Source organism: Schistocerca gregaria, chromosome 9 (assembly GCF_023897955.1).
Source record: "Schistocerca gregaria isolate iqSchGreg1 chromosome 9, iqSchGreg1.2, whole genome shotgun sequence".
In the NCBI taxonomy this organism is placed as follows: Eukaryota; Metazoa; Arthropoda; class Insecta; order Orthoptera; family Acrididae; genus Schistocerca; species Schistocerca gregaria.
The window spans coordinates 174,405,338-174,431,508 of NC_064928.1; the positions used below are offsets into that span (position 1 = coordinate 174,405,338).

General features: G+C 39.0%; 1 protein-coding gene across 2 annotated transcripts; it reads right to left on the reverse strand.

Moving 5' to 3' along the window:
* On the reverse strand, positions 1–25,775 carry LOC126291827 (uncharacterized). Of its 2 annotated transcripts, XM_049985526.1 has the most exons (4): positions 25,636–25,775; positions 21,798–22,122; positions 3,093–3,213; positions 1–851 (listed from the first exon to the last, which is right to left on the reverse strand). In XM_049985526.1, the coding sequence occupies exons 2-4, from the start codon at positions 21,981–21,983 to the stop codon at positions 688–690; spliced, it is 471 nt and encodes a 156-aa protein (XP_049841483.1). In that variant the 5' UTR covers positions 21,984–22,122; positions 25,636–25,775; the 3' UTR covers positions 1–687. The 2 variants fall into 2 exon arrangements, 1 of the variants encoding a protein (XP_049841483.1); XR_007551885.1 differs by lacking the exon at positions 1–851 and having other exon boundaries at positions 3,024–3,213; positions 21,832–22,122; positions 25,636–25,763.
* Between the last annotated feature and the right edge of the window lie 396 nt (positions 25,776–26,171).

A 26,171-nucleotide genomic window follows, 5' to 3' on the forward strand; every position in this document is an offset into this window, starting at 1 on the left:
TCCATGACCACCAGCGGCATACATCGGCCCCACATAATGCCACCCCAAAACATCATGGAACCTCCACTTGCTCGCACTGGACAGTGTATCTAAGGTGTTCAGCCTAACTGGGTTGCCTCCAAACACGTCTCCAACGATTGTCTAGTTGAAGGCATATGCGACACTCATCGGTGAAGAGAACATGATGTCAATCCTGAGTGGTCCATTTGGTATGTTGATGGGCCCATTTGTACCGTGCTGCATGGCGTTGTGGTTGCACATATGGACCTTTCCATGGACACTGGGAGTGAAGCTGCACATCATGCAGCCTACTGCGCACAGTTTGAGTCATAGCATGATGTCCTGTGGCTTAGTCAACATGGTGGCATTGATAAGCCATAGGTAGTGGTCATCCACTGTAGTAGTAGCCCTTGGGCGGCCTGAGCGAGGCATGTCATCGACAGTTCCTGTCTCTCTGTATCTCCTCCATGTCCAAACAACATCACTTTGGTTCACTCCAAGATGCCTGGACACATCCCTAGTTGAGAGCCCTTCTTGGCACAAAGTAACAATGCAGATGTGATCGAACCATGGTATTGACCATCTAGGCATGGTTGAACTACAGACAACATGAGCCATGTACCTCCTTCTTGGTGGAATGACTGGAACTGATGGGCTGTCGCACCCCCTGCATCTAATAGGTGCTGCTCATGCACAGTTGTTTACACCTTTGGGAGGATTTAGTGACATTTCGGAACAGTAAAGGGGACTGTCTGTAATACAATATCCACAGTCACCATCTGTCTTCAGAATTACTGGGAACTGGGGTGCTGGAAAACTTTTTTTGGTGTGTGTACAATTGCAGCAAATGACTGTAAGGCCACAAAACAAGTTATTTTTTGAAGAAAATCATTTACACCATAACATACAATCAAAAACAAGAGTTAACCTACAATGCACAAAACTATATAGAAAGTCCAAAATCATGACATCACAATGGAAAACCATATCAAATGGTTATAGCAAGCAAAATTACATGAAGCTGTAATTTGGCATGAGACACCTCAAACCAAATTGAAAACACTCAAGGCCTATGTTTGTGATGATCAGACCAACCTGAAAAATCCAAACCACTGGGTAATAACCAGTAAGAAAATGCATAATCAATCAGTTCAAATCTAAAAATCCGTAAGGAATAAGTATGCAAATATATGAATCAATATGATATGGAACTTCAAGTTCTAGACAAAATGTTCGAGGCCATGTTTGTGATGCACGGACCAACCTTAAAGTTATGACTTTCCATTCCAAGAAATAAGAACTGGAGCATTTTATCCAGGCCATAGAAACAGAAGATTATTAAATGGGGTTCATGAGTCATGAACTGGATTTTGTGATGAGGTTTTGCTCACAAGAAATGTCTATAGACAACAGACAACGATTACAACTCATGTCAAATGTGGGAAAATCTTCCAGATAAACAAAATTATTCATGTTCATACTGTAATAAAACATGGTGAAAATGATTTTACAGATGATGTTCAGCCATTATCTATCTATTTCATACCACATTTTAATACGAATGGCTGTTTGAAGAGAAATACATATGTTGGTGCATAAATGATTCAATAAGAAAAACAATGTAAGTATTCAATAGTATCCTGCACAAACAGTTGAAGAAACTCAATGACAATACCCATACATATCACTGATATCATGACATTGATGTAAGAATGTATCCTGACAAAAGCATTTCAACAATGATGATGTCAAAGATTCTGTGGCAAACTCCGACAACATGGTTAAATTGAGAGATAAAGTTGAAAATATATATGTATTCATAAGTTATATGTAAGAAATTTTATCTAACAAAAATATGTTGGTCAGATGGTCATGTGCATAAAATAAAACTGATTAAGTAGAGTATCAATATACTGCATGACAATGTTGCAAATCAAAGTATTAAAGAACGTATTATATGATGAATGCTAACAACCTGTATAGAAAAGATGACCCAAAAACACATACAGAATCAAATATAGATAAAAGCATGAAGTGTAATGCAGAGCAAAGTAACACACTTGACATACTGAAACATAGATTAAAATCCATGCGTAACTGGTGTGTCAAAGAAACAGTTGATGTCCAGCCAGAGCATCCAACCAAAATATCTCCTACTTCACTGATGCCTTCAACAGACTAATCAGCCAACACATATATTTCATCAAGACTGTGGTCATCTGTAACCACACAGCCAAAAATCCACTATTAATACTATTGGCACCCTAGGACAACAACAAGCAGACTAATCCTAAATCATATTAATCAAAAGCTTTGAGAGACAACACCAGATTTACCATAGAGCAGTGAGATTCATTATAGTCAAAACAGAGTAAATGATAAGTAAATCATTATAATCCACAGAATTTGTGTCATGTATAAACTTCAAATAGCAGGCTAAGTGTAATCAATGTAATTTATGTCGACTGTCACTAATTGTCTCTGTAATAATCATGCTGAACATTTAATAATTTAGTATGAAGTACTTCAGATTTACATGATGTTGAATAATTGTAAAATCATAAAGCTGTGAAATAATGCCAAATTTTATACAAGTGACCAAAATTATACCATAGTTCCTGCTGATCAACTAGTGTGTTAAGTAGACAAATGCATGTGTATTATCCAGTTATTATACTTCTCTTTGAAATTCATATTGTTGTCAGTTCCTGTCAGTATAGATGAGATAAGATGCTATTTGCAGATCAGCAAATCACTTTATATGCCAAGAATTGGTTTAAACATGTGACACCAAACTAAATGCAAATGGTGCAAAAGTATAGAAAGCCTAGCAACCAAGAAGTCATAAAATTAATCAGTAGCACATGAGACTGAGAATTTAAATGTATCTTAACGTGCAATAATATAAAATATGGCTACTGTGATTAAACAAGAACATTTAATGACTCTCTTCTCATTCCTAAATGCAGAAACTTTAGTATACACATTTATTTAAATGAAATTTAATACACTGAAAACTGTCATTAGAATTTAAAACTACTATTTATTTTAGGTTTCATTTTAACTGCTTTTATATCAAGACACAAGCTTACCAGTAAGTGGTTTCACAACAACTCCAGACATTCCTAATGTCTCTCCCATTATGAAAGAATTTGCTGTCAATATCAGCATCTCTGGCATATCACTGCAATGTTGCAGACAAACTTTTCTTTTCTGTAATTACAAAAGGAATTCAAACTATGAAAAAGTTAGTCTGTTGAGAACAAAAGGAATGCAAAGCTGAAAATCACTTTCATATGATCATATTTTATTCAGTTCATGGTTTTGTAAGAGAATTTATCACAGTCTGTATTGAATATTTTACAATCACTGCTATTTTGCTCATCTACTTTTTGTTACTGAATGTATTCCTACAAATTATTTGCTCATTAGAAATGCTGCTAAGTTATATAATGAACATATCCTAAGTACTGCTTATTATTAATGAAACCTGCTTAGGTTGCAGACGATTGTAAATGGTCAAATAATCATGAATCCTTGATATAGCTCTTTCTTTACAGTGTAATTTGATAAGAAAGTCATACAGGGATAGGACCCATCCTTGGGTTAGTATTCACTGTGACCAAAAACTATGAAAACAATCACATCCCTGCAACATGTTGATTGGAAAATGTTATGACCATTCCTCTTGAATTTGCAGTGCTCACTTTAATCCACTACGCAACTGCATGTTAATAATGAAATAATAATCAACCAGTTGTGTATAGGAAATTTAATTCTTTGACCAGTTTGAGGCACTTGGTGTCCTTCTTGAGAAGATTAAGCCTGTTGCATCTTTTGTGTGTCTCAATAATGGGGTGCATACATCACAATGCCATGGTCCTAATACCATAACAAACATAGCATAAATACTGATTATTGAGAATAAAAACTACTTATGTTGCAGAACATTATAAGTGGTCAAATAATCATGAACTCTTGATATGGTCCTAGGACTGTGGCATTGTGCTTTATGCATTTTATTATAGACACTTGCAAATAATGTGGCAGGCATTACCTTCTGAAGAAGGGTAGTAGGTGCCCAGAACCAGTCAAGAAAATAAATTTCCTGTTTGCAACTGGTTGCTTATTATTTCATTACAGTCAGCCACAGTTGAAGATGGACAAAATACTCAGCTGCATGTTATACAGTGCCAGTTGATCAGAGGAGGCAAGTGAGGCCGGGCCTCCTCTCTTTTCTGTGGTAGAAGAGGTAGTATACTAGCAGCAGTAATTATTTGTACACTGAACCTTAATGAACTTTTGTCAGTGATCACAAAAGACGTTAGAGCAAGTCAAAGTGCGAAACCTTAATTGTAACCTAAGGCACACGGAGGAGTGAAGCATATGACGAGGAGGCCAGGCACTTGCCAAACTGCCTGTAAATGCTTGGTTGCTGTGGTAACCCCATGTCTTTCGTGTGCACAGTATCACAGGTGTTGCTTTGTGTTTCTGTGGCATGGCAAGCCAGTAGTTGTGGTGCCGTATCTCTATGTTTTTCTTAACATTAGTTGCCCCATGTGCAGTAGTTGAACCACGTGCAATGGGCATAAATGAAATGCAAATCAGGTACAAGTACTGATGTAACAGTTTTATGTATAGACATAATTACCTTCTTGTAGGAGCTGTCATTTTGAAGGAGATGTGAAACTGAATGAGGAATTTTTGAAGAGTGGATGTCCAATATTGGTGCACATCTGCATAAGCAGGAGTTACCTTTCAGACATCATGATGAGACAGAAAATTCCCTGAATCCCCAAACGTTCAGACCCATTTTTAAATTTGTGCTAAACATAAATGAAGATTTGAAAGCATGCTGGGAGAAAATGAGGTATTTGCAGGGATTTTTGAATACTACACAGAACAAACTGATGGAATGTATAAATGAGGAGATTTGTGTTCATGTAGATTCAAGTATTGACAGAACTTCACTTTATGCCTGCATTGTGGGCAAAACTACACACCCTTCATACAAATCACAATGCTCTATTATTGTGAGTCTAGTGGACTCAAATGGTGATACTCCAGAATATTTTCTTGGTCTTCATGATCTTAGTGAAACCAGAATTGCTCCTGCTTCATCGACTGTGCTGAGTAACATGTTTCACAATTATGATATAAAGAACATATGATGGTGCTTCTGTTCTGGCTACAGAATTAAATGGCATGTAAGCTGAGGTCATTGAAATTGTCCCACAAGCTCTTTTTAGGCACTGTTTTGTACAGTGTTTGGATTTATTTTTGCAGGAGAGCTATTCCTGTATAAAACCAGTAAGGAATTTTTCTCCACACTTCAGTATATTCCTGCTTTCTTCTACTGGTCTTCCAAATGCACAGCAGTTCTCAATAGTATTGCTGGTAAATGTATTTCTTCAAACAGTGAAATGAGATGGAACAGTAATGCTAGAATTATATCTGCCATTCACAAAAACCATCTGGGACTCATTGAGGTTTTAAATGAAATAACTGACAATCCTAACTTCAGTGCAATGTCTATAAGAATAGCCTGTGGTTTCAAAACTTCCCTCCTAGAGTCTGACTTCATTTCCTTCTCTCTATTTTTCAAAGCATATTTTTAAAGACTGAATTGCTTTTCAACATTCTTCAGAAAAAAACAACAACAGTGAAGCACATTTTTGGAACAATATTGTCCCAGAATGCATAGCTTACAAGAAAAACTCAGTAAATGAAGATATATTGCCTGATTTTTTAAATTCCATGAAACATATGACTAATTTGCAATATATAGCTTCTGAGACTAGAGCTGAAATGACAGATGAATACATTGGCAATCCACTGACGTCAAAATACAAATAAGTGTACTTTGAATTTTGTGATAATATTGTAACACTACTGGATACAAGATTTTCATATTGTAAGAAACTGTTCTTCATTAAATTACTTTATACTACACAGTTTACCAGTTATGGTCATCATTTCCCTGTATATGGTGTGGAGTCAATATTAAATGGCATAATCTTTTGGGGAAATAAATCTACTGGCAAAAGTTGTTTTATATGCCAAAAGAAAAATGTAAGAGCAATAGAAAATGCTGCATCAAGAAGCTCATGTGAGCCCTTATTTAAGAAACTACATATCCTTCCACTACCATGACTGTACATTTTACAAGCAATCATATTTGTAAGGAAAATCTTAGAAAATAGCAACAATCTTGTGTCAACCAACCAGAGTATCCACCTGTATAACACAAGGAGAAACCAGGACATACATGTTCAACATGCACATACAACACTGCAAACAGGAAACAGACTATACAATAAGCTACCTACGAACATTAAAACAATAAAAGACACTTCAAAATTTAAAACTGCTGTCCATAAATATTTATTGCAAAAATGTTATTATAGTATAGATGAATATCTCAAAACATAAAAATTTATTGCCAAGGTTAAATATAATGTATGGAAGCTGAACCTTCAGTTGTGATAATATTAAGCCTAAATCAATGTAAATATTCTTGTATGATTTAAAAACATGCACTGTAAATCACAATGACTTGTCCAATATCATATTGTATACCTTGTACAACAAATGATCAAAAGGACCAATAAAAACATAACATAACATAACATAACATAAAGAATATAGTAACAAAGTATAAATATGTTGAAAAAAAAAAAAGATACTACATTAGCTGGGGCCCTTGTGCTTGCCAGACACAGGGTACACACAGAGAATATACCCCCTTGAGGGTTGATCATATTAAACCACACTCTGCAAATTCTCTAACTGCTTCTCAACCACCTTCCTCTTACAAACAGGTACTCCATAACGCTTTATGAAAATGGTTCATGTAGTTTTAACTTATACACGTAATATTTCACCCTGCCCGGTTTGTCACTGAAAATGCTATTATATTCCCACAGGAATCCCTCCAAGTCAGTTTTTTTCATCGCCACTTAAATTGTCTGCTAAGTTAAGTTTGTCCAATATTAATTGAGAGAAGTCTTCACTAACCACCTGGTTATCAAAATATTAATTATCTCCATCAAAACATTTTCTGTCATCAAATACTTCCACTCCCCTTAAATTATTGATACAATTCTCATCAAACATTACGTATACTTTAGTTTCACCATGAAAGCCAGATTTTGGATCAATAAAATCTAACTCCATATTTAACCAATCAAAGCTAGCATTAACTTTCAGTATCCAAGACATCCCTAATAACATGTGTTGATTCAGGTCAGTTATTACCAGCTATCCCTATTCAAATACAACGTTACTGACAGTATCGACATCTACATCTACATCCATACTCCGCAAGCCACCTGAGTACCTATATCGGTTCTCCCTTCTATTCCAGTCTCGTATTGTACGTGGAAAGAAGGATTGTCGGCATGCTTCTGTGTGGGCTCTAATCTCTCTGATTTTATCCTCATGGTCTCTTCGTGAGATATACGTAGGAGGGAGCAATATACTGCTTGACTCTTCGGTGAAGGTATGTTCTCGAAACTTTAACAAAAGCCCGTACCGAGCTACTGAGCGTCTCTCCTGCAGAGTCTTCCACTGGAGTTTATCTATCATCTCCGTAACGCTTTTGCAATTACTAAATGATCCTGTAACGAAGCGCGCTGCTCTCCGTTGGATCTTCTCTATCTCTTCTATCAACCCTACCTGGTGCGGATCCCACACTGCTGAGCAGTATTCAAGCATTGGGCGAACAAGCGTACTGTAACCTACTTCCTTTGTTGTTGGATTGCATTTCCTTAGGATTCTTCCAATGAATCTCAGTCTGGCATCTGCTTTACCGACGATCAACTTCATATGATCATTCCATCTTAAATCGCTCCTAATGCGTACTCCCAGATAATTTATGGAATTAACTGCTTCCAGTTGCTGACCTACTATTTTGTAGCTAAATGATAAGGGACCTATCTTTCTATGTATCCGCATCACATTACACTTGTCTACATTGAGATTCAATTGCCATTCCGTGCACCATGCGTCAATTCACTGCAGATCCTCCTGCATTTCAGTACAATTTCCCATTGTTTCAACCTCTCGATACACCACATCATCATCTGCAAAAAGCCTCAGTGAACTTCTGATGTCATCCACCAGGTCATTTATGTATATTGTGAATAGCAACGGTCCTATGACACTCCCCTGCGGCACACCTGAAATCACTCTTACTTCGGAAGACTTCTCTCCATTGAGAATGACATGCTGCGTTCTGTTATCTAGGAACTCCTCAATCCAATCACACAATTGATCTGATAGTCCGTATGCTCTTACTTTGTTCATTAAACGACTGTGGGGAACTGTGTCAAACGCCTTGCGGAAGTCAAGAAACACGGCATCTACCTGTGAACCCGTGTCTAAGGCCCTCCGAGTCTCGTGGACGAATAGCGCGAGCTGGGTTTCACACGACCGTCTTTTTCGAAACCCATGCTGATTCCTACAGAGTAGATTTCTAGTCTCCAGAAAAGACATTATACTCGAACATAATACGTGTTCCAAAATTCTACAACTGATCGAGGTTAGAGATATAGGTCTATAGTTCTGCACATCTGTTCGACGTCCCTTCTTGAAAACGGAGATGACCTGTGCCCTTTTCCAATCCTTTGGAACGTTTCACTCTTCTAGAGACCTACGGTACACCGCTGCAAGAAGGGGGGCAAGTTCCTTCGTGTACTCTGTGTAAAATCGAACTGGTATCCCATCAGGACCAGCGGCCTTTCCTCTTTTGAGCGATTTTAATTGTTTCTCTATCCCTCTGTCATCTGTTTCAATATCTACCATTTTGTCAACTGTGCGACAATCTAGAGAAGGAAGCACAGTGCAGTCTTCCTCTGTGAAACAGCTTTGGAAGAAGACATTTAGTATTTCGGCCTTTAGTCTGTCATCCTCTGTTTCAGTACCATTTTGGTCACAGAGTGTCTGGACATTTTGTTTTGATCCACCTACCACTTTGACATAGGACCAAAATTTCTTAGGATTTTCTGCCAAGCCAGTACATAGAACTTTACTTTCGAATTCATTGAAAGCCTGTCGCATAGCCCTCCTCACACTACATTTCGCTTCGCATAATTTTTGTTTGTCTGCAAGGCTTTGGCTATGTTTATGTTTGCTGTGAAGTTCCCTTTGCTTCCGCAGCAGTTTTCTAACTCGGTTGTTGTACCACGGTGGATCTTTCCCATCTCTTACTATCTTGCTTGGCACATATTCATCTAACGCATATTGTACCATGGTTTTGAACTTTGTCCACTGATCCTCAACACTATCTGCACTTGAGACAAAACTTTTGTGTTGAGCCGTCAGGTACTATGTAATCTGCTTTTTGTCACTGTTGCTAAACAGAAAAATCTTCCTACCTTTTTTAATATTTCTATTTACGGCTGAAATCATCGATGCAGTAACTGCTTTATGATCGCTAATTCCCTGTTCTGCATTAACTGATTCAAATAGTTCGGGTCTGTTTGTCACCAGAAGGTCTAATATGTTATCGCCACGAGTCGGTTTTCTGTTTAACTGCTCAAGGTAGTTTTCAGATAAAGCACTTAAAAATATTTCACTGGATTCTTTGTCCCTGCCACCCGTTATGAACGTTTGAGTCTCCCAGTCTATATCCGGCAAATTAAAATCTCCACCCAGAACTATAACATGGTGGGGAAATCTACTCGAAATATTTTCCAAATTATTCTTCAGGTGCTGAGCCACAACAGCTGCTGAGCCCGGGGGCCTATAGAGACATCCAATTACCATGTCTGAGCCTGCTTTAACCGTGACCTTCACCCAAATCATTTCACAATTCGAATCTCCGTCAATTTCCTTCGATACTATTGCACTTCTTATCGCTATAAAAACGCCTCCCCCTTCACTGTCCAGCCTATCTCTGCGGTATACATTCCAATCAGAGTTTAGGATTTCATTACTGTTTATGTCTGGTTTTAGCCAACTTTCTGTTCCTAGTACTATATGGGCGTTGTGACCGTTTATTAATGAGAGCAGTTCTGGGACCTTTCTATAGACGCTCCTGCAGTTTACTATTAGCACATTAATATTGTTATTCCTTGTTGCATTTTGCCTACTCCTGCCTTGCCGCGTCTCAGGAGGCGTCTTGTCGGGCCTAGGGAGGGAATTCTCTAAGCTAAAAAAAACCCCATGTGCACTCCACACGTACTCCGCTACCCTCGTAGCCGCTTCCGGCGTGTAGTACACGCCTGACCTATTCAGTGGGACCCTACATTTCTCCACCCGATAGCAGAGGTCGAGAAATTTGCACCCCAGCTCTCCGCAGAATCGTCTGAGCCTCTGGTTTAAGCCTTCCACTCGGCTCCAAACCAGAGGACCACGATCGGTTCTGGGAACGATACTACAAATAGTTAGCTCTGATTCCACCCCGCGAGCGAGGCTTTCCGCCTTCACCAACTCCGCCAACCGCCTGTACGAACTGAGGATGACCTCTGAACCCAGACGGCAGGAGTCATTGGTGCCGACATGAGCAACAATTTGTAGTCGGGTGCACCCAGTGCTCTCTATCGCCGCCGGTAGGGCCTCCTCCACATCTCGGATGAGACCCCCCGGCAAGCAGACAGAGTGAACACTGGCCTTCTTCCCCGACCTTTCCGCTATTTCCCTAAGGGGCTCCATCACCCGCCTAACGTTGGAGCTCCCAATAACTAATAAACCCCTCCCCCCATGTGCCTGCTCGGACCTTGCTGAAGGAGCGGCCACATGTCCACTCACAGGCAGAGCGGGCGATGCCACACGGCCAGCCTCCACATTGACCCTCCGCCTCATGCGCCGCAAACGCCGCTGAACCCGCCACTCCCCTTGGGGAGAGGGTGGCCCAACCGCGCCCGGTACCTGCGAAGATGTCTCGACAGCAGGGACAGTGGGTGAAGCATGTAACACCTGGGGTGTACCTTGCGACGCACCAGACTCCCCACTGCCGCTACACTCCGAGGCAGCAGCCTGAAGCTGGCTGACCGCGGCCATCAACACGCTCAGCTGTTCGCGAAGAGTGGCCAGCTCCCCCTGCGTCCGTACACAGCAGCCACACATCCTATCCATCCTAAGAAATCAATTTACTATAGAGTGTTAATCAACTTTTAAGTAGACTGCTAATTCACTAAAAGCGGTTGATTATTGGCTAAACTGTGATTGCTAACCACTTCTTGTAGAAAACAAGGAAAATAGCACTACCTGTCTCTGGACTGTATTGAAAACAAACACTATCACTACTAGCACTATGACTGACTAAAGGGACTCTCTGACTGTATTCAAAACAAACACGAGATCTATGGAACACTTAATAGCACTCGACTATTAAAGCTTCCTAAAAGCAAAAACACACAGAAGAAGAAGTGACAAGTAAGAAAAATACAGATAATACTTAAATTAAGGTAGCTCGCTGCACAGCAGACGTGAAGCAGACGGCGGTTAGGAAATTAATGCTTGCCTACTGATTAATTTACTGAGTTTACCAGTTGCTCCTTTTATTTTAGCACCAGTAATGAGAAATTCAGTATACTGGTCAGTGTTCTTTAATCTATCTCTTAATTTACCAGACACACCACTCATCAGGCTACCAGTGTTCAATAGAGCAACTCCCTTCCAGTTGCCTACAGATATTTCAATATAGGGACTACTGAGCATTTCATGCTTATTACTTCCTTCCTCTTCTGCCAATAAATCATCTTCGATATCCCTACAATTTAAATCAGCATTTACTGGAACCTCATTTCCTTACTTAGGTTGTAAAGTACTTAAAGATAGCTTACAACTAGAGTGTGTGTGTGTTTAATGCTATCACAGTAATCACCTTTTCTTACAGACTCCTCATTATCTTCCAATACTTTCAGTATCTTAACACTAATTAGCTTATCTTGAGCCTCCTTTCTGTAACAACCATGTAGTATCTCTCTGACCTCAATGGGTATCAACTGATTTTCATGTACCTGTTTTTCTGACTCCAAATTATCATATCCTATTATTCCATTACTCATATCATTGTCTAGTACTTCCACATAAACCATACCACCTAATTCATCATAAAAAAACATCAGCATCAATAGTCACAAAATACTCATTTGCAACATCATCTGCACCTACATGAACCTCAATTTCAAATACACATGTCTCCACATCACAATCACTATAAAAGTACTAGAAGTCATGTCAGAGGGCACATAAACATAACTAACTTATGTATATGATCCTTGCTTTCTTCTACATATTTTTCAGTCAACAATGAAAATTCATCATCACATAATAAGCAAACTAAATCATACTCATCAGCATCATCATAAATATTACCATTAGAAAACACACAACTCTCATCAAATAAGTTAGTCAAATAATCTGTACTAAGATTAAATTTATTTTCTACTCTTATCTTTACCCATTTATGTCAGCATGAAGTTCCAAAATGCTTTATCATAATCAGCTCTGTTTATCTGGTAATTATTGTGTGAATTGTGGTACTTGTGACCTGAATTTCACCTTCCTCTCCCACCTCTAGCCTTATTTCTGTAATGGTCCTTGTTGTTGGTGGTGCTCTGGTGGTGTTGTGATGACTCCATATTCTGAAAACTGTTCTCCCAAGCATGACCCAATTTACCTATGTATTTCAGAAATTCCCCAACAGTGTCATCTGGTCCATAAACAAGACTCCACTGAACACGGCCAGGTAAACGCTGCTTCAGTGCATCAATTTGGATTAATTCATCAAGTGATTTATCTAAGTATGCTATTCTGTCCAAAATATGTTTAAAAATAATTTTTCAAACTCTGCGAATGTCATTTCTGGGTTAACATGTTAGTTAGCCCAGGATAATGATTCTCGATCTAAATATATTTTAGCAAATTTCACTTTCATATGTTCTGGCATGCCCGGTGCAAAGCTGTCCTTGCACTGGTACAAATAATTGACAGGGAGAAGTTTAAAATCACCCGAAAAATTTTCATATTAACATTATTGCAACTGTTTTGAAACATGTCACTGAAACATTCCACGTGGGAAAAATATATCTAAAAACAAAGATGATGGGTAAGCGGTGGCAGGTCGATAGGTCTATCGACCTGCCACCGCTTTTGATTGGTAAATCCCATCATCTAAACATATTAGTCTCTAGATTTACAAGTTTTGAGTTGACTGTTTGAAGATTATTTGATACTTCATTTACTTTGACGTTTACTGAAGAGATTTGGTTCCAAAACAAGTATAGAATTTAATTTTAGTTACGCATCAATGAAATTATTTTCAGTTTCAATATAAGTATGTATGTTATGCAAATCTGATTTTCGTCTGTTGAGTTCGTCAATGGCAAAGTTTTCTATTCTCTTTACTCGTCCATTGACTACATCAACACATAATTCAGTAACAGCAAAGTTCTTCAAACCATCCACTTCAGATTCCACACTGTCCACTCTTTCATTTAAACTGTTTATTTGTCTATTTGCCTTATTAACATCTTCCCTAATTTGCTACTAGCTTCCGGTTCATTTTTACGAGAATATTGTCTATTTTTCTAAAATTATTTTCAGTGTCTCCTCTATTTTTTTTTTTTTTATTTAGCTCCAACTGTTCACCATCCAATAATTTATAAAGTTGATCTAATATATTTTATGATTGTTGAAATCCATGGAAAGGTGAAATTATACTATTTAATGGATTCTCACGGCTTTGAGTGTTTAGATTCAGTGCCGATGCATGCAGCTGGCAACCCAATCTTGTTGTGATTCCATTTTGGTCACATATAGAAAATATATTGTTACTACTCATTTTGACTACTATTGCACAACTTGATGAGATGATAAAAAACACTTCTGAAAGCTATCTCTCCTATTATATTTTCAAAGTGTGTCACACACAATTATTTTTGCCTGACTTACACATGCAATTTCACTTCCTAACAGTGCACTGTTTCACTACTCTGTTACATAAATAACATTTTGGTACTCATCTGACAATTCATGCTGCTGGCTCTTGCTGTTGGCCCATTATTATTCTCACACATCCATTTTTTCCATGCAGGTCCTTGTTTCCATTCACATCCCAATACTGGTATATGGGGCAGTACACTGTATACAATTGTTTCACCTGAAACTTAATAACCATTAGCATACACCAGCCCACCTCCTTTCACCACACTGTAACATAAGGTGGAGTAAATGTTTTTCTGTGAGGTTTGGGATGTGTATCATTGCTTAACACAAGAAAAGCAGAATACCACATCATATTATGGATATTCTCCACCAAATAAATAATACATCCGGGGTGCTGCATCTTAATGCTGCCATAGGTTCATCGTGATGTTACTGCATCGTCACACAGGAATCATGCAATGGTTAAAAAAGATTCCACTATTTCTTGTTCACAAAGAGTTTTATTTCGCACGCTACATGTTTAGCGGCAAATTGCATGTGTACAATTGACTTAACACTGTCTCATAACTGACCTGTGGTGGCATACAAATCGTCTCTATTTTTTATGGTTTCAAACAACTACTGTCATTGTTACATACTAATTTTTTTGTTGTTGTGGTCTTCAGTCCTGAGACTGGTTTGATGCAGCTCTCCATGCTACTCTATCCTGTGCAAGTTTCTTCATCTGCAAGTACCTACTGCAATCTACATCCTTCTGAATCTGCTTGGTGCATTCATCTCTTTGTCTCCCTCTATGACTTTTACCCCCCACACTGCCTCCAATACTAAATTGGTGATCCCTTGATGCCTCAGAACATGTCCTACCAACCGATCCCTTCTTCTAGTCAAGTAGGGCCACAAACTTCTCTTCTCCCCAATCCTATTCAACACCCATCCAATCTTCAGCATTCTTCTGAAAGCTTCTATTCTCTTCTTGTCCAAACTATTTATCGTCCATGTTTCACTTCCATACATGGCTACCCTTCATACAAATACTTTCAGAAACGACTTCCTGACACTTAAATCTATACTTGATGTTAACAAATTTCTCTTCTTCAGAAACGCTTTCCTTCCCATTGCCAGTCTACATTTTATATCCCCACTACTTCGACCATCATTTTGCTCCCCGAATAGCAAAACTCCTTTACTACTTTAAGTGCCTCATTTCCTAATCTAATGCCCTCAGCATCACCTGACTTAATTTGACTACATTCCATTATCCTCATTTTACTTTTGTAGATGTTCATCTTATATCCTCCGTTCAAGACACTATCCATTCCGTTCAACTGTTCTTCCAAGTCTTTTGCTGTCTCTGACAGAATTACAATGCCATCGGTGAACCTCTAAGTTTTTATTTCTTCTCCATGGATTTTAATACCTACTCTGAATTTTTCTTTTGTTTCCTTCACTGCTTGCTGAATATACAGATTGAATAACATCGGGGAGAGGCCACAACCCTGTCTCACTCCCTTCCCAACCACTGGTTCCCTTTCATGCTCCTCAACTGTTATAAATGCCATTTGGTTTCTATACAAATTTTAAATAGCCTTTCGCTCCCTGTATTTTACCACTGCCACCTTCAGAATTTGAAAGAGAGTATTCCAGTCAACATTGTCAAAACCTTTCTCTAAGTCTACAAATGCTAGAAATATATGTTTGCCTTTCCTTAATCTAGCTTCTAAGATAAGCCGTAGGGTCTGTATTGCCTCATGTGTTCCAATATTTCTAGGGAATCCAAACTGATCTTCCCCAAGGTCGGCTTCTACTAGTTTTTCCATTCGTCTGTAAAGAATCCGGGTTAGTATTTTGCAGCCATGACTAATTAAACTGATTGTTCGGTAATTTTCACATCTTTCAACACCTGCTTTCTTTGGGATTGGAATTGTTATATTCTTCTTGAAGTCTGAGGGTATTTCGCCTGTCTCATACATCTTGCTCACCAGATGGTAGGGTTTTGTCATGACTGGCTCTCCCAAGGCCATCAGTAGTTCTAATGGAATGTTGTCTATTCCCTGGGCCTTGTTTCGACTCAGGTCTTTCAGTGCTCTGTCAAACTCATCACACAGTATCGTATCTCCCATTTCATCTTCATCTACATCCTCTTCCATTTCCATAATATTGTTCTCAAGTACATCGCCCTTGTATATACTCTCTATATACTCCTCCCACCTTTCTGCTTTCCCTTCTTTGCTTAGAACTGGGTTTCCATCTGAGCTCTTGATATTCATACAAGTGGTTCTCTTTTCTCCAAAGGTCTCTTTAATTTTCCTGTAGGCAGTATCTATCTTACCCCTAGTGAGATAAGCTTCTACATCCTTACATCCTCTAGCCATCCCTGCTTAGCCATTTTGCACTTCCTGTCGATCTCATTTCTTAGACGTTTGTATTCCTTTTGGCCTGCTTCATTTACTGCATTTTTATATTTTCTCCTTTCATCAATTAAATTCAATATTTCTTCTATTGCCCAAGAATTTCTACTAGCCCTCATCTTTTTACCTACTTGATCCTCTGAGCCTTCACTACTTCATCCCTCAGGGCTACCCATTCTTATTCTACTGTATTTCTTTCCCCCATTCCTGCCATTTTTTCCCTTACACTCTCCCTGAAACTCTGTACAACCTCTGGTTCTTTCAGTTTATCCAGGTCCCATCTCCTTAAATTCCCACCTTTTTGCAGTTTCTTCAGTTTTAATCTACAGTTCATAACCAATAGATTGTGGTCAGAGTCCACATCTACCCCTGGAAATGTTTTACAATTTAAAACCTGGTTCCTAAATCTCTGTCTTACCACTATATAATCTATCTGAAATCTCTCAGTATCTCCAGGCTTCTTCCATGTATCAACCTTCTTTTATGATTCTTAAACCAAGTGTTAGCTATGATTAAGTTGTGCTCTGTGCAAAATTCTACTAGGCGGCTTCCTCTTTCATTTCTTAGCCGCAATCCATATTCACCTACTATGTTTCCTTCTCTCCCTTTTCCTACACTCGAATTCCAGTCACCCATGACTATTAAATTTTCGTCTCCCTTCACTATCTGAATAATTTCTTTTATTTCATCATACATTTCCTCAATTTCTTCGTCATCTGCAGAGCTAGTTGGCATATAAACTTGTACTACTGTAGTAGGTGTGGGCTTCGTATCTATCTTGGCCACAATAATGCGTTCGCTATGCTGTTTGTAGTAGCTTATCCGCATTCCTATTTTCCTATTCATTATTAAACCTACTCCTGCATTACCCCTATTTGATTTCATGTTTATAACCCTGTAGTCACCTGACCAGAAGTCTTGTTCCTCCTGCCACCGAACTTCACTAATTCCCACTATATCTAACTTTAACCTATCCATTTCCCTTTTTAAATTTTCTAACCTTCCTGCCTGATTAAGGGATCTGACATTCCACTCTCTGATCCGTAGAACGCCAGTTTTCTTTGTCCTGATAACGACATCCTCTTGAGTAGTCCCCGCCCCGAGATCTGAATGGGGGCCTATTTTGCCTCCGGAATATTTTACCCAAGAGGACGCCATCATCATTAACCATATAGTAAAGCTGCATGCCCTCGGGAAAAATTACGGCTGTAGTTTCCCCTTGCTTTCAACCATTCGCAGTACCAGCACAGCAAGACCATTTTGGTTAGTGTTACAAGGCCAGATCAGTCAATCATCCAGACTGTTGCCCTGCAACTACTGAAAAGGCTGCTGCCCCTCTTCAGGAACCACATGTTTGTCTGGCCTCTCAACAGATACCCCTCCATTGTGGTTACACCTACAGTATGGCTATCTGTATTGCTGAGGCACGCAAGCCTCCCCAAGGTCACGGGGGACTAAATTTTTTAGATTTATACAATTAAAATTTTTACATACATCTGCCAAGATTACATGGAAATTTACATGAAATAAAAGTCAATAATTTGATACAAAGACAAGAAAGAATCTATTTCTATTAAAACTATACACTAAATGTTTTATCATTACAACAATATATTTTGTTAATTTGCATATATCATTTTACTTACTTAAAGAATGATCGCCCTATCATTTACAAGTGAGCAGAGCGATTAGTCTAAAATAAAAATAAATAAAAACATAAAAAACTTCAGTATTTTCTAATTCAGATAACCAGAAAAGACAAAATCAAAGCAGCAGTTTAAATTGGTGTAAATTACTGGCATTTCACATATGCCCTATTTGGGAAAGTGGGGATGAGACTGGAAGAGAATATAGGATCCCAAAAGGGTTGTGGTATTACAAATTCACTGTCTTTATGCCACCTTGTTATCTGGAACTTGGGTCCTTGAAGTTCAATAACCATTTCAGTGTGGCATGGTTTGTAATCACTGGAAATTCTCTTCCCGTCATGATAGATCTGTTACGTATTATATAAAAAACCAAAGCACAAAGCACCTTTTCTGTGTTAGTGTAATGACGTTCTGCTTTTTTTTTAAATGTCTGGAAACAAATAATGTTTAGCGTTCATTGCCCTCGAATTCTTGATATGAAATAGCACCAACAGCAAAATTTGAAGGATCTATTGAAAGAATGAAGGACTTGCTGAAACCTGTACAGGCTAACACAGGAGATGTGGTTATATCAGGTTTAAGTTCTTCCAACACCTTTTTTCATTCTGTTGACCAATTAAATGTGGTTCCTTTTTTCAATAGCTGCATCGTTGGATGTGCTATATTTGCACAACCAGCTATGAAATGTGTAGAAATTCGCTAATCCAAAAAATGATAGTAGTTAAGTTCTGTGGTTCAGGAAAATTCTTGTCAGCTTCAGTTAATTTCGGATCAGGGCAAATGTCTTCCCTGGTTATAACATTGTCCAAGGTAGTTCATTTGGCTTTGTGAAAAATGGCATTTGCCTATTAACAAGGACGGATTTGAACCTTTTATATGCCTGAAAACTATGCTGCATAATGTTTTCACTGAAAATTACTGTGTCATTGAGGCTTACAAGAGTTTGTGTTGGTGTGAGCTCTTGTAAAATTGAATCCATCGGGTGCCGAAAGCTAGCTGGTGCAGTACAAAGTGCAAATGACATACAGAAAAGTATTTATACACTCCTGTTGTGATAACAAATTAAGTTTTTGCTTGAGCATCTGGATGCACTGTCAGCTGAAGATATCCACTAGTTAGAACACAAATCAAAAAGAATCAACATCTGCTCAGGTAATCTAGTATGTCCAACAAGTTTGGTAGGGACAAATGCCTTGTGTTACTGCATTCAGAGCTCAGTAATTGACACAAATACAGAACTGTGTTTCTCCAGAAACAGATTTCTTCTCACAGCAACAACTGGTATAAACCACAGAGGATCTCCAGTATCTTTTGGATTTATAATTCTGGCTCTCAGTTGTTCTTTAACCATTTCTTCTACCATCTATATTTGACTGAATGGTATTCAATAAGGTTTCTAGGTGATTGATGATGCATTTTGTAATCTTATCCTCCCACAGATCGCCATTAAAGTTCTCATTCTTTGCACAAATTTTGAAATTTCGAGAGGAGTAAGATTACAAAAGACGAACTTGTTTCACTTATCTTGATTATCTCATTGTTGTTGTTGAATCTTGTGTCTAGGAGTACATTCTTGCTGCTGAAAATTTTGATCTGCTGTTGCAGTGAAGTAACTGGTGAAGAGTTGCCTGTTGCTATGAATCTCTTTTTATTTTATCCCATTCTTCTAAATGACACTGATTTTATAATTCCCACATTCAAGAAACCAATAATTACATTGTTGGTGAAAAACTTATAAAAACATCTACTTCCATCTGAGGCATGCCCACTACTCCTTATTTTCTGCAGTACTAACTATTCCAAAGAGTTTACAAAGTGAAAGAGTTTACATATTTTCTTGACAACAGAAGAATCATAACCAAGATGTAACATTATTTTATAACTGAGTCTAGAAATATATTTAATAATATGTGTTAAACTGTACAATTAATAACATGAATTTTAAATGTGCCAGAAATTTCATAATTTCAAAAAAGAAGATAAAAGGTAATGTTAGAGGACCGTGACATGTTACAATTTCCAGTATGTATATGATGTTAAACTAAATGATTTTGAACATTCTCAGGAAGGCAATTTTTCACTACCACTACAAACATATGTCTTCATGACTGAAACATTTGCTGTTCTGTTTGGAACCTGTATTACATCATTTCTACTTATGCTCGAGAGACTTCAGCAATCATCATTCCATGTGGCAATACAATGTCTTCATTGCTCATCTTTGTTATTGCTATTGTGATTCTATCTACATTTTGTCTCACCACTGCAGCCACATCTACACTTCTGTCATCATAACAGTGCATGTTTTCCAGTTATCCACATTTCTCCGATTGCTCAGTCAATAACAGAGCTCTTTCCCTGCATCTGGGTGACTTGACTGCAACATAAACTGTTTTCCCTGCTCCATGGGGAATTTACTGAGGCAGATCAATTTGTACATCAATTCTGAGGCTTTGAAGAGGCGTGTTGCTCAGGTGGTCCAATCCCACAATGTCAGTGTTGCTGCTCCGTTGAGTGCAGTTTGAAGAATTATTTCCCAGGTTGTAGTTACTATAGTCTAGTCTAATCTAATCTTCCTTTTTGCAACAAATATCTCTGTCCTGTTAGCAAATAAGAAACCAAATCCAAGTACACCACCATAGCATGTTTCATTATTTGAAAGTACTTGCACCCTCACTGTGTATTTTTCTTGGCCTAAACTTTATTCTTCATGAACATCTCTGTTGTTACATAGCTTCCTGACATTTAACCCTCACACCTTTACCTGTATCAGTTTTAAATTACCCCTTTTATCAATGCAACACCACCATCAGTGAGATTGTGTTCCTGTATCAATAAGTAGCTTGATTTTTCTTCAGCGATATAGAACACATGTCCCAAAGTGATTTACGATCTGAGTTTCAATGGAGGAATCACTTTCTTGTGCAGAGAAAATATAGTGTGGTGACATATATGCTCTGTACCCATTTAATGACCTGTCAAGTTGCCTATTTCTCACATTAGTTTTTCTTTTATTGCAGCAGTCTCTCAATATGTGACCCTGTGCATTATACCTGTAACATTCCACATTTGTGTTGAATACAAGGCGCCCTTCTCTTCGCATACTATTTGGCCTCCTTAATGCTTCCACAAAGCCAACAGTTGTTTCTACTGCTTCCTGAGAGGTCTTACATTGTGCCAATCTGACTGCTTTGCATACGTCCGCTCCATAAAACCCACGGCAATGTGTCCAGAGCTCTCTGATCAGCTTAGAACAGCTGAATGCAATTTTCATTCTTATCTTCTACCAGCTCATATATTTGTGTATTTATGTTTCAAATTTTTTCAGCAAATTGCTCAATATATTCATCCCACCACATTCACACTCTATGAAGTTGCTCTCTGTAGAATCTGACAGCATATTTGCATTTGAATCTGCTTTTAACTCATTGTAATCTTCTGATTTTGTGCAAGTGGGCTCCACACGAAATCTTGTGCAGGTCCTTCATTCTTAATTTAACAACTGCTAAACTATCAGAATTAGTCCACAAGCCCAACAAGACAGCTCATTCAAAAAAATACTTTCATGACTTGCTAGAGTATCCTGCTAAATATGGGTACTGATGGTAGTAACAAGAAATTCTTTATTGAGCCAGCAAAGCATGATGTATCACTTGAAAAGTTATTCAACAGGCTTTGCTCCCATCTATCTTGTTTTACATGCTGAATCCCTCTTTGCAAATCATTAATAACAGTTTGGGCACCAACCCTGTTACTCAGGTTGGATTCTGCCATTTTAACTAAACTAACCCACACCAATGAAATCACTCAAGTACAGAAAAAAGTTTTCCATATTGATCACTACCTTTTGTTTTGCAACCAAATTTGAGCAGACCAACCTAAATTCCAGCATCAGATGTCCTCGTGTTGTTGGACGATGTCCACGTTGCTGCTGCTTAGCCACGGAGAGATGGCAGGAACTTGGGAATTCTTGGAAGCTGACACACTGTGCATCTCCTAGGGACTGCAGAATTTCCAGAATTGGCCCCATGCTGACACCGTTCCTCCAAGGGGGGATCTCATCAGCTGAGGAACCCACATGCTTTACTGCATGCAGGCAACCAGTGACTCACTGTGTGTGTGTTCTGTGCCAGCAACAACTGGTAACAACACAGTAGTTCGTCAGCATCCTGAAATAGTGATAGTTTGCACGTGTACACAAGAGGCTGTGGCTTGCAAGATTTACATCTCCATATTCCCTGTTTGTCTAATTTCCTTCACTCTTTAGTAGTCCTGAGTTCATTTACTTCTATGGTAATCCATTGCCTATGGTGACACTGCCATTTCTGGCAAGTCATTTTGGGGAAGAATGCATGGAAATGACACATTTCTGTGTTTAGAAATGCTTCATACTTCTCATTTGTGCCTTGTGCTGGAATTTTTTCACTCCATCCTTCTTGCCACAAGGCATACATCTTCAGCAAGTAGATGTAGCCAAGTATTTTTAGTTACAGATAAAGAGGACAGCCCACTAAGGGCAGAAATACTTGCATTAATTTGTAGTTGACTACATCAGCAAGCAGATGACCTACACGCCATAAGCACCAGAGAACCAAAAGGCATCTGATGGGAGTGACAGACATGAAATAATAGTGTCAGAAGACTTTTTGTGTGTAGAATACAGAACATTGTATATTAAGGTGCGGTGTTTCCCTCTATTGTGTACGTGTGGTGACTTGACTGTAATACCATGAGTAGAGAACAGCACGGGGTGGATCTGTCAGTCTGATGTAGTCTAAGTTACTTTTGACTGTTCTTCTTCTGATATGGTATCCTTTCCATTTTGTTCTCAAGGGCCTGCTAATCTGAACCATGGCCATACACATACAAACTTATCCTCCTTGACTTCATCTTCAGGCAGATATCACTCTACTTCTCACTACTGAATTATGAACATATCCTCAATGATAATCTTTTGTATTGTTTCAACTATGTACATCAATTGTGAAGACAGATCCAAATATCAATAACCAATAAATTCAAATACATTAATCAATATGTCTGACCACATCGAACTTGACTCAAGATATAAGATTTACAATTTTCATTCATCTTGAGTATTTACATTGTGTGCATTGAAGCGGGGACCTAGAAACGATGGAGAGGCTTCGTCCCTGCCTTAGCCTTCAGTGGTTCACAATCCCACAACAAGCTACAGCAGTCCACTCGCACCACGGCCACCCCACACCGAACCCATGATTATTATGCGGTTTGGCCCCTAGCCAACCCCCCCTTCCCCCCTCCCTCCTGGGAACGTCTCATACCAGATGAGTGTAACTCCAAATATCCGCATGGTAGATTAATTACGGTGTGCATGTATGTGGAGACAATGTCGTAGTGTAACTGAGGCAGACTAAGGGGAACCAGCCCACATTCACTGAGGCAAATGGAAAACCACCTTAAAAACCAACCACAGGCACACCAGACCTCGACACTAATCTGCCAGGTGGATTCGTGCTGGGAACCGACATGCCTTCCCACCCAGGAAGCAGCGCGTCAGACTGCGTGGCTATCCGGGCAGGTGTCAAGTATTTACATTGTAGTACATCCATTTTCTCTGAGGTGATCATGACACCTTCAAGGGCTGGCACCAAGGTATAAATGTCCATATCCAGCATGTGCTATCTTGCTCACTATGCCGTGCCTTGCCACTGTTGTGTTAGGTCACTGCATACACACCATCTGCACCGACCACAGATCTGAGCATGCACAGTGCTTTCTTGCGCTTCATAAAATGTTTATAAGTGACAAGGCCATCTCTCACCAGCATGAGCATCCTCAATATAACATAGCTCATTCTCACGAATAATCCATGCTACACAGCAAAAAACAAACCCAATGAGGCAGTGCAACTGTAAAGCAGCTAAGCTCATAAATTGGAGGATGGGGTTTGCTCTGTACAATCATCCTGATTAGGGTTTTCCTGGATCACTTCTGGCAGATTCCAACATACTTCCTTCATCAAGACCACAGCTGACCAACTGTTCTAGAATCAAGAATCATCACTGGCCATTGATCATATGATCAAGATGAAATAGGCTTTGTCTGTGGTGTACATCACAATAAAAATTTCTGACAATATATACAGTGAACACGTAGAATTAATATGCAAGTAATTTGTAAATGCCATAAATATTAAGACAATGAATGTAGTTTCAAACACACATTACACTTACTAACTTTGTGAATACAATTAACATACAAACCAACCAAATGCAAAATATACTGAAACAGTGAATACAGTGCTTGTACGTTCGGCCGGGAATCTCATAAACTGCAGTAGAATGATCTTCCAAAATGAGTGTCGCTTCGAACTGAGCTCCCATAACTAATGAAGAAGTGTCTGGGTATGCCCCAGACAGCAGTGGGATACCATTCTGACTGTCGCCCACCATACAACCTGACAACCAAGACTGATGGTCTAGGGTACCATTTCATTTCTACCATTCTGACTGTCGCCCACCATACAACCTGACAACCAAGACTGATGGTCTAGGGTACCATTTCATTTCATATCAGGACCTCTTTAGTTTATAATCCGCAGTATATGGAGGATATTCTATGCACTTTCTTGGTGTCATCCTTGGCAAGCTAACCTGGGGTTTCATTTCAGCAAGATAATGCTCGTCCATACATGGCAAGTTTTTACTGCTTGTCTTCGTGCTTTCCAAACCCTACCTTGTCCGGCAAGGTCGCTGGAATCTCTCCCCAACTGAGAATGTTTGGAGCATTATGGGCAGAGCCCTTCAACCAGCTTGGGATTTTAATGAACTAACACTCCAATTGGTCAGAATTGCTCGCAATATCCCTCGGGGGGGGGGGGGGGGGGCATCTTATCAATGTCACGCCAAATAACTGCTTTTATACAAGGGCCAGACATAGACCAACGCATTATTGGATTGCCTAATTTGTGAAGCTCTTGTTCGTGAAAGAATTATCCAATTTTTCTGAAACTGTAATCATTTGTTTGTGACATATGTATATCAGACCTACCGATTTCCGTCCCATAATAAATCTTTTTTTGGGTGTATTCAGTCAGATCTTGATAAGATGTCAAAATGGTATGGAGATTGGCAACTTGCTTTAAACGTTCAGTTGTAAAATTGTGCACTTCACAAAAGGGGAAAACGTAGTATCCTACGACCGTGTCAGTCGCAGCTTGAATCGGACAGTTCATATTAACACTTCGGTGTAACACCATGTAGGGATATGAAATGGAATTATCACATAGGCTCAGTTGTGGGTAAAACAGGTAATAGGCGTCAGTCTATTGGTAGAATACTGGGGAAATGCAATCGGCCTTCAGAGGAGATAACTTTTAAATCACTAGGGCGACTCATTCTGCAATACTGATCACGAGTTTAGGACACATACCAAATAGGTCTAATAGGGGATAATGAATGTACATTGGGAGGGGTAACACGAATCGTCTCTGGTTATGAACCGTTTGACTCACAGACAAGAACCTAAACAAGCAGACTCTAGACGTAAACAATCCGAAGGAAGCCTGCTTACAAAGTTTTATGACCAGCTTTAACTGATGACCCTACGAATGCAATAGAAGCCTCTATATCGTGAGCACATGACTAGATTCGTTACAGCACGCACAGAGGCATTCAACCAAACATTCTTCCCGTTCTCACCCTCTGCGGTGCACTTCACAGTAGTTTGCAAATTATAGATGTTGATGTAGCTGTAGCCGGTAGACGCCAAGAGGCCAAGTTGACTACTGAAAAAGAGGGAAAGCGCGTGGTCTGTTGTATTCTCGGATGTGTATTTTTTTTTTTTTTTATTTCTCGAGAACGACATTCAAATTACGTAATTGCCCATTTCTCTGAATGTGCTGAATCCAGGATGGCACAGAGCAGCGTTAGTGATGTGGATAGCGAAATTACGTAATTGCCAATTTCTCTGAACATGCATGATTCTGCGACATGCAGGGCAGCAGTATTCATGCGCATTTCGTATAACGTTCCTACAGTCCAAAAAACGCAGCTAATACGAAAAATAAGGAGTACTTCAAATCAAGGAATATTTCGTACACGAAAATAGCGTCAAGTAGAAAATTAAATGGGTCTACACGTTATTTACAGAATAATAAAGAAATTTAATGGGGCCTATTTTTTTTCCATGAGGCGGCAGACTACAGCGAGCGAGCAAATAAAACGTCACTAGTTAA

Bases quoted from the DNA above. Each gene is read 5' to 3' on its own strand.
- LOC126291827 (XM_049985526.1), bottom strand. From the start codon at position 21,983: ATGGGGCCAATTCTGGAAATTCTGCAGTCCCTAGGAGATGCACAGTGT. The intron at 3,214-21,797 runs GTAGTGATCAAT...TTGTAATTACAG, and splicing joins ATTTGGTTGCAAAACAAAAG to AAAAGAAAAGTTTGTCTGCA. The intron at 852-3,092 runs GTAAGCTTGTGT...GTGGCCTTACAG, and splicing joins TGTTGTGAAACCACTTACTG to TCATTTGCTGCAATTGTACA.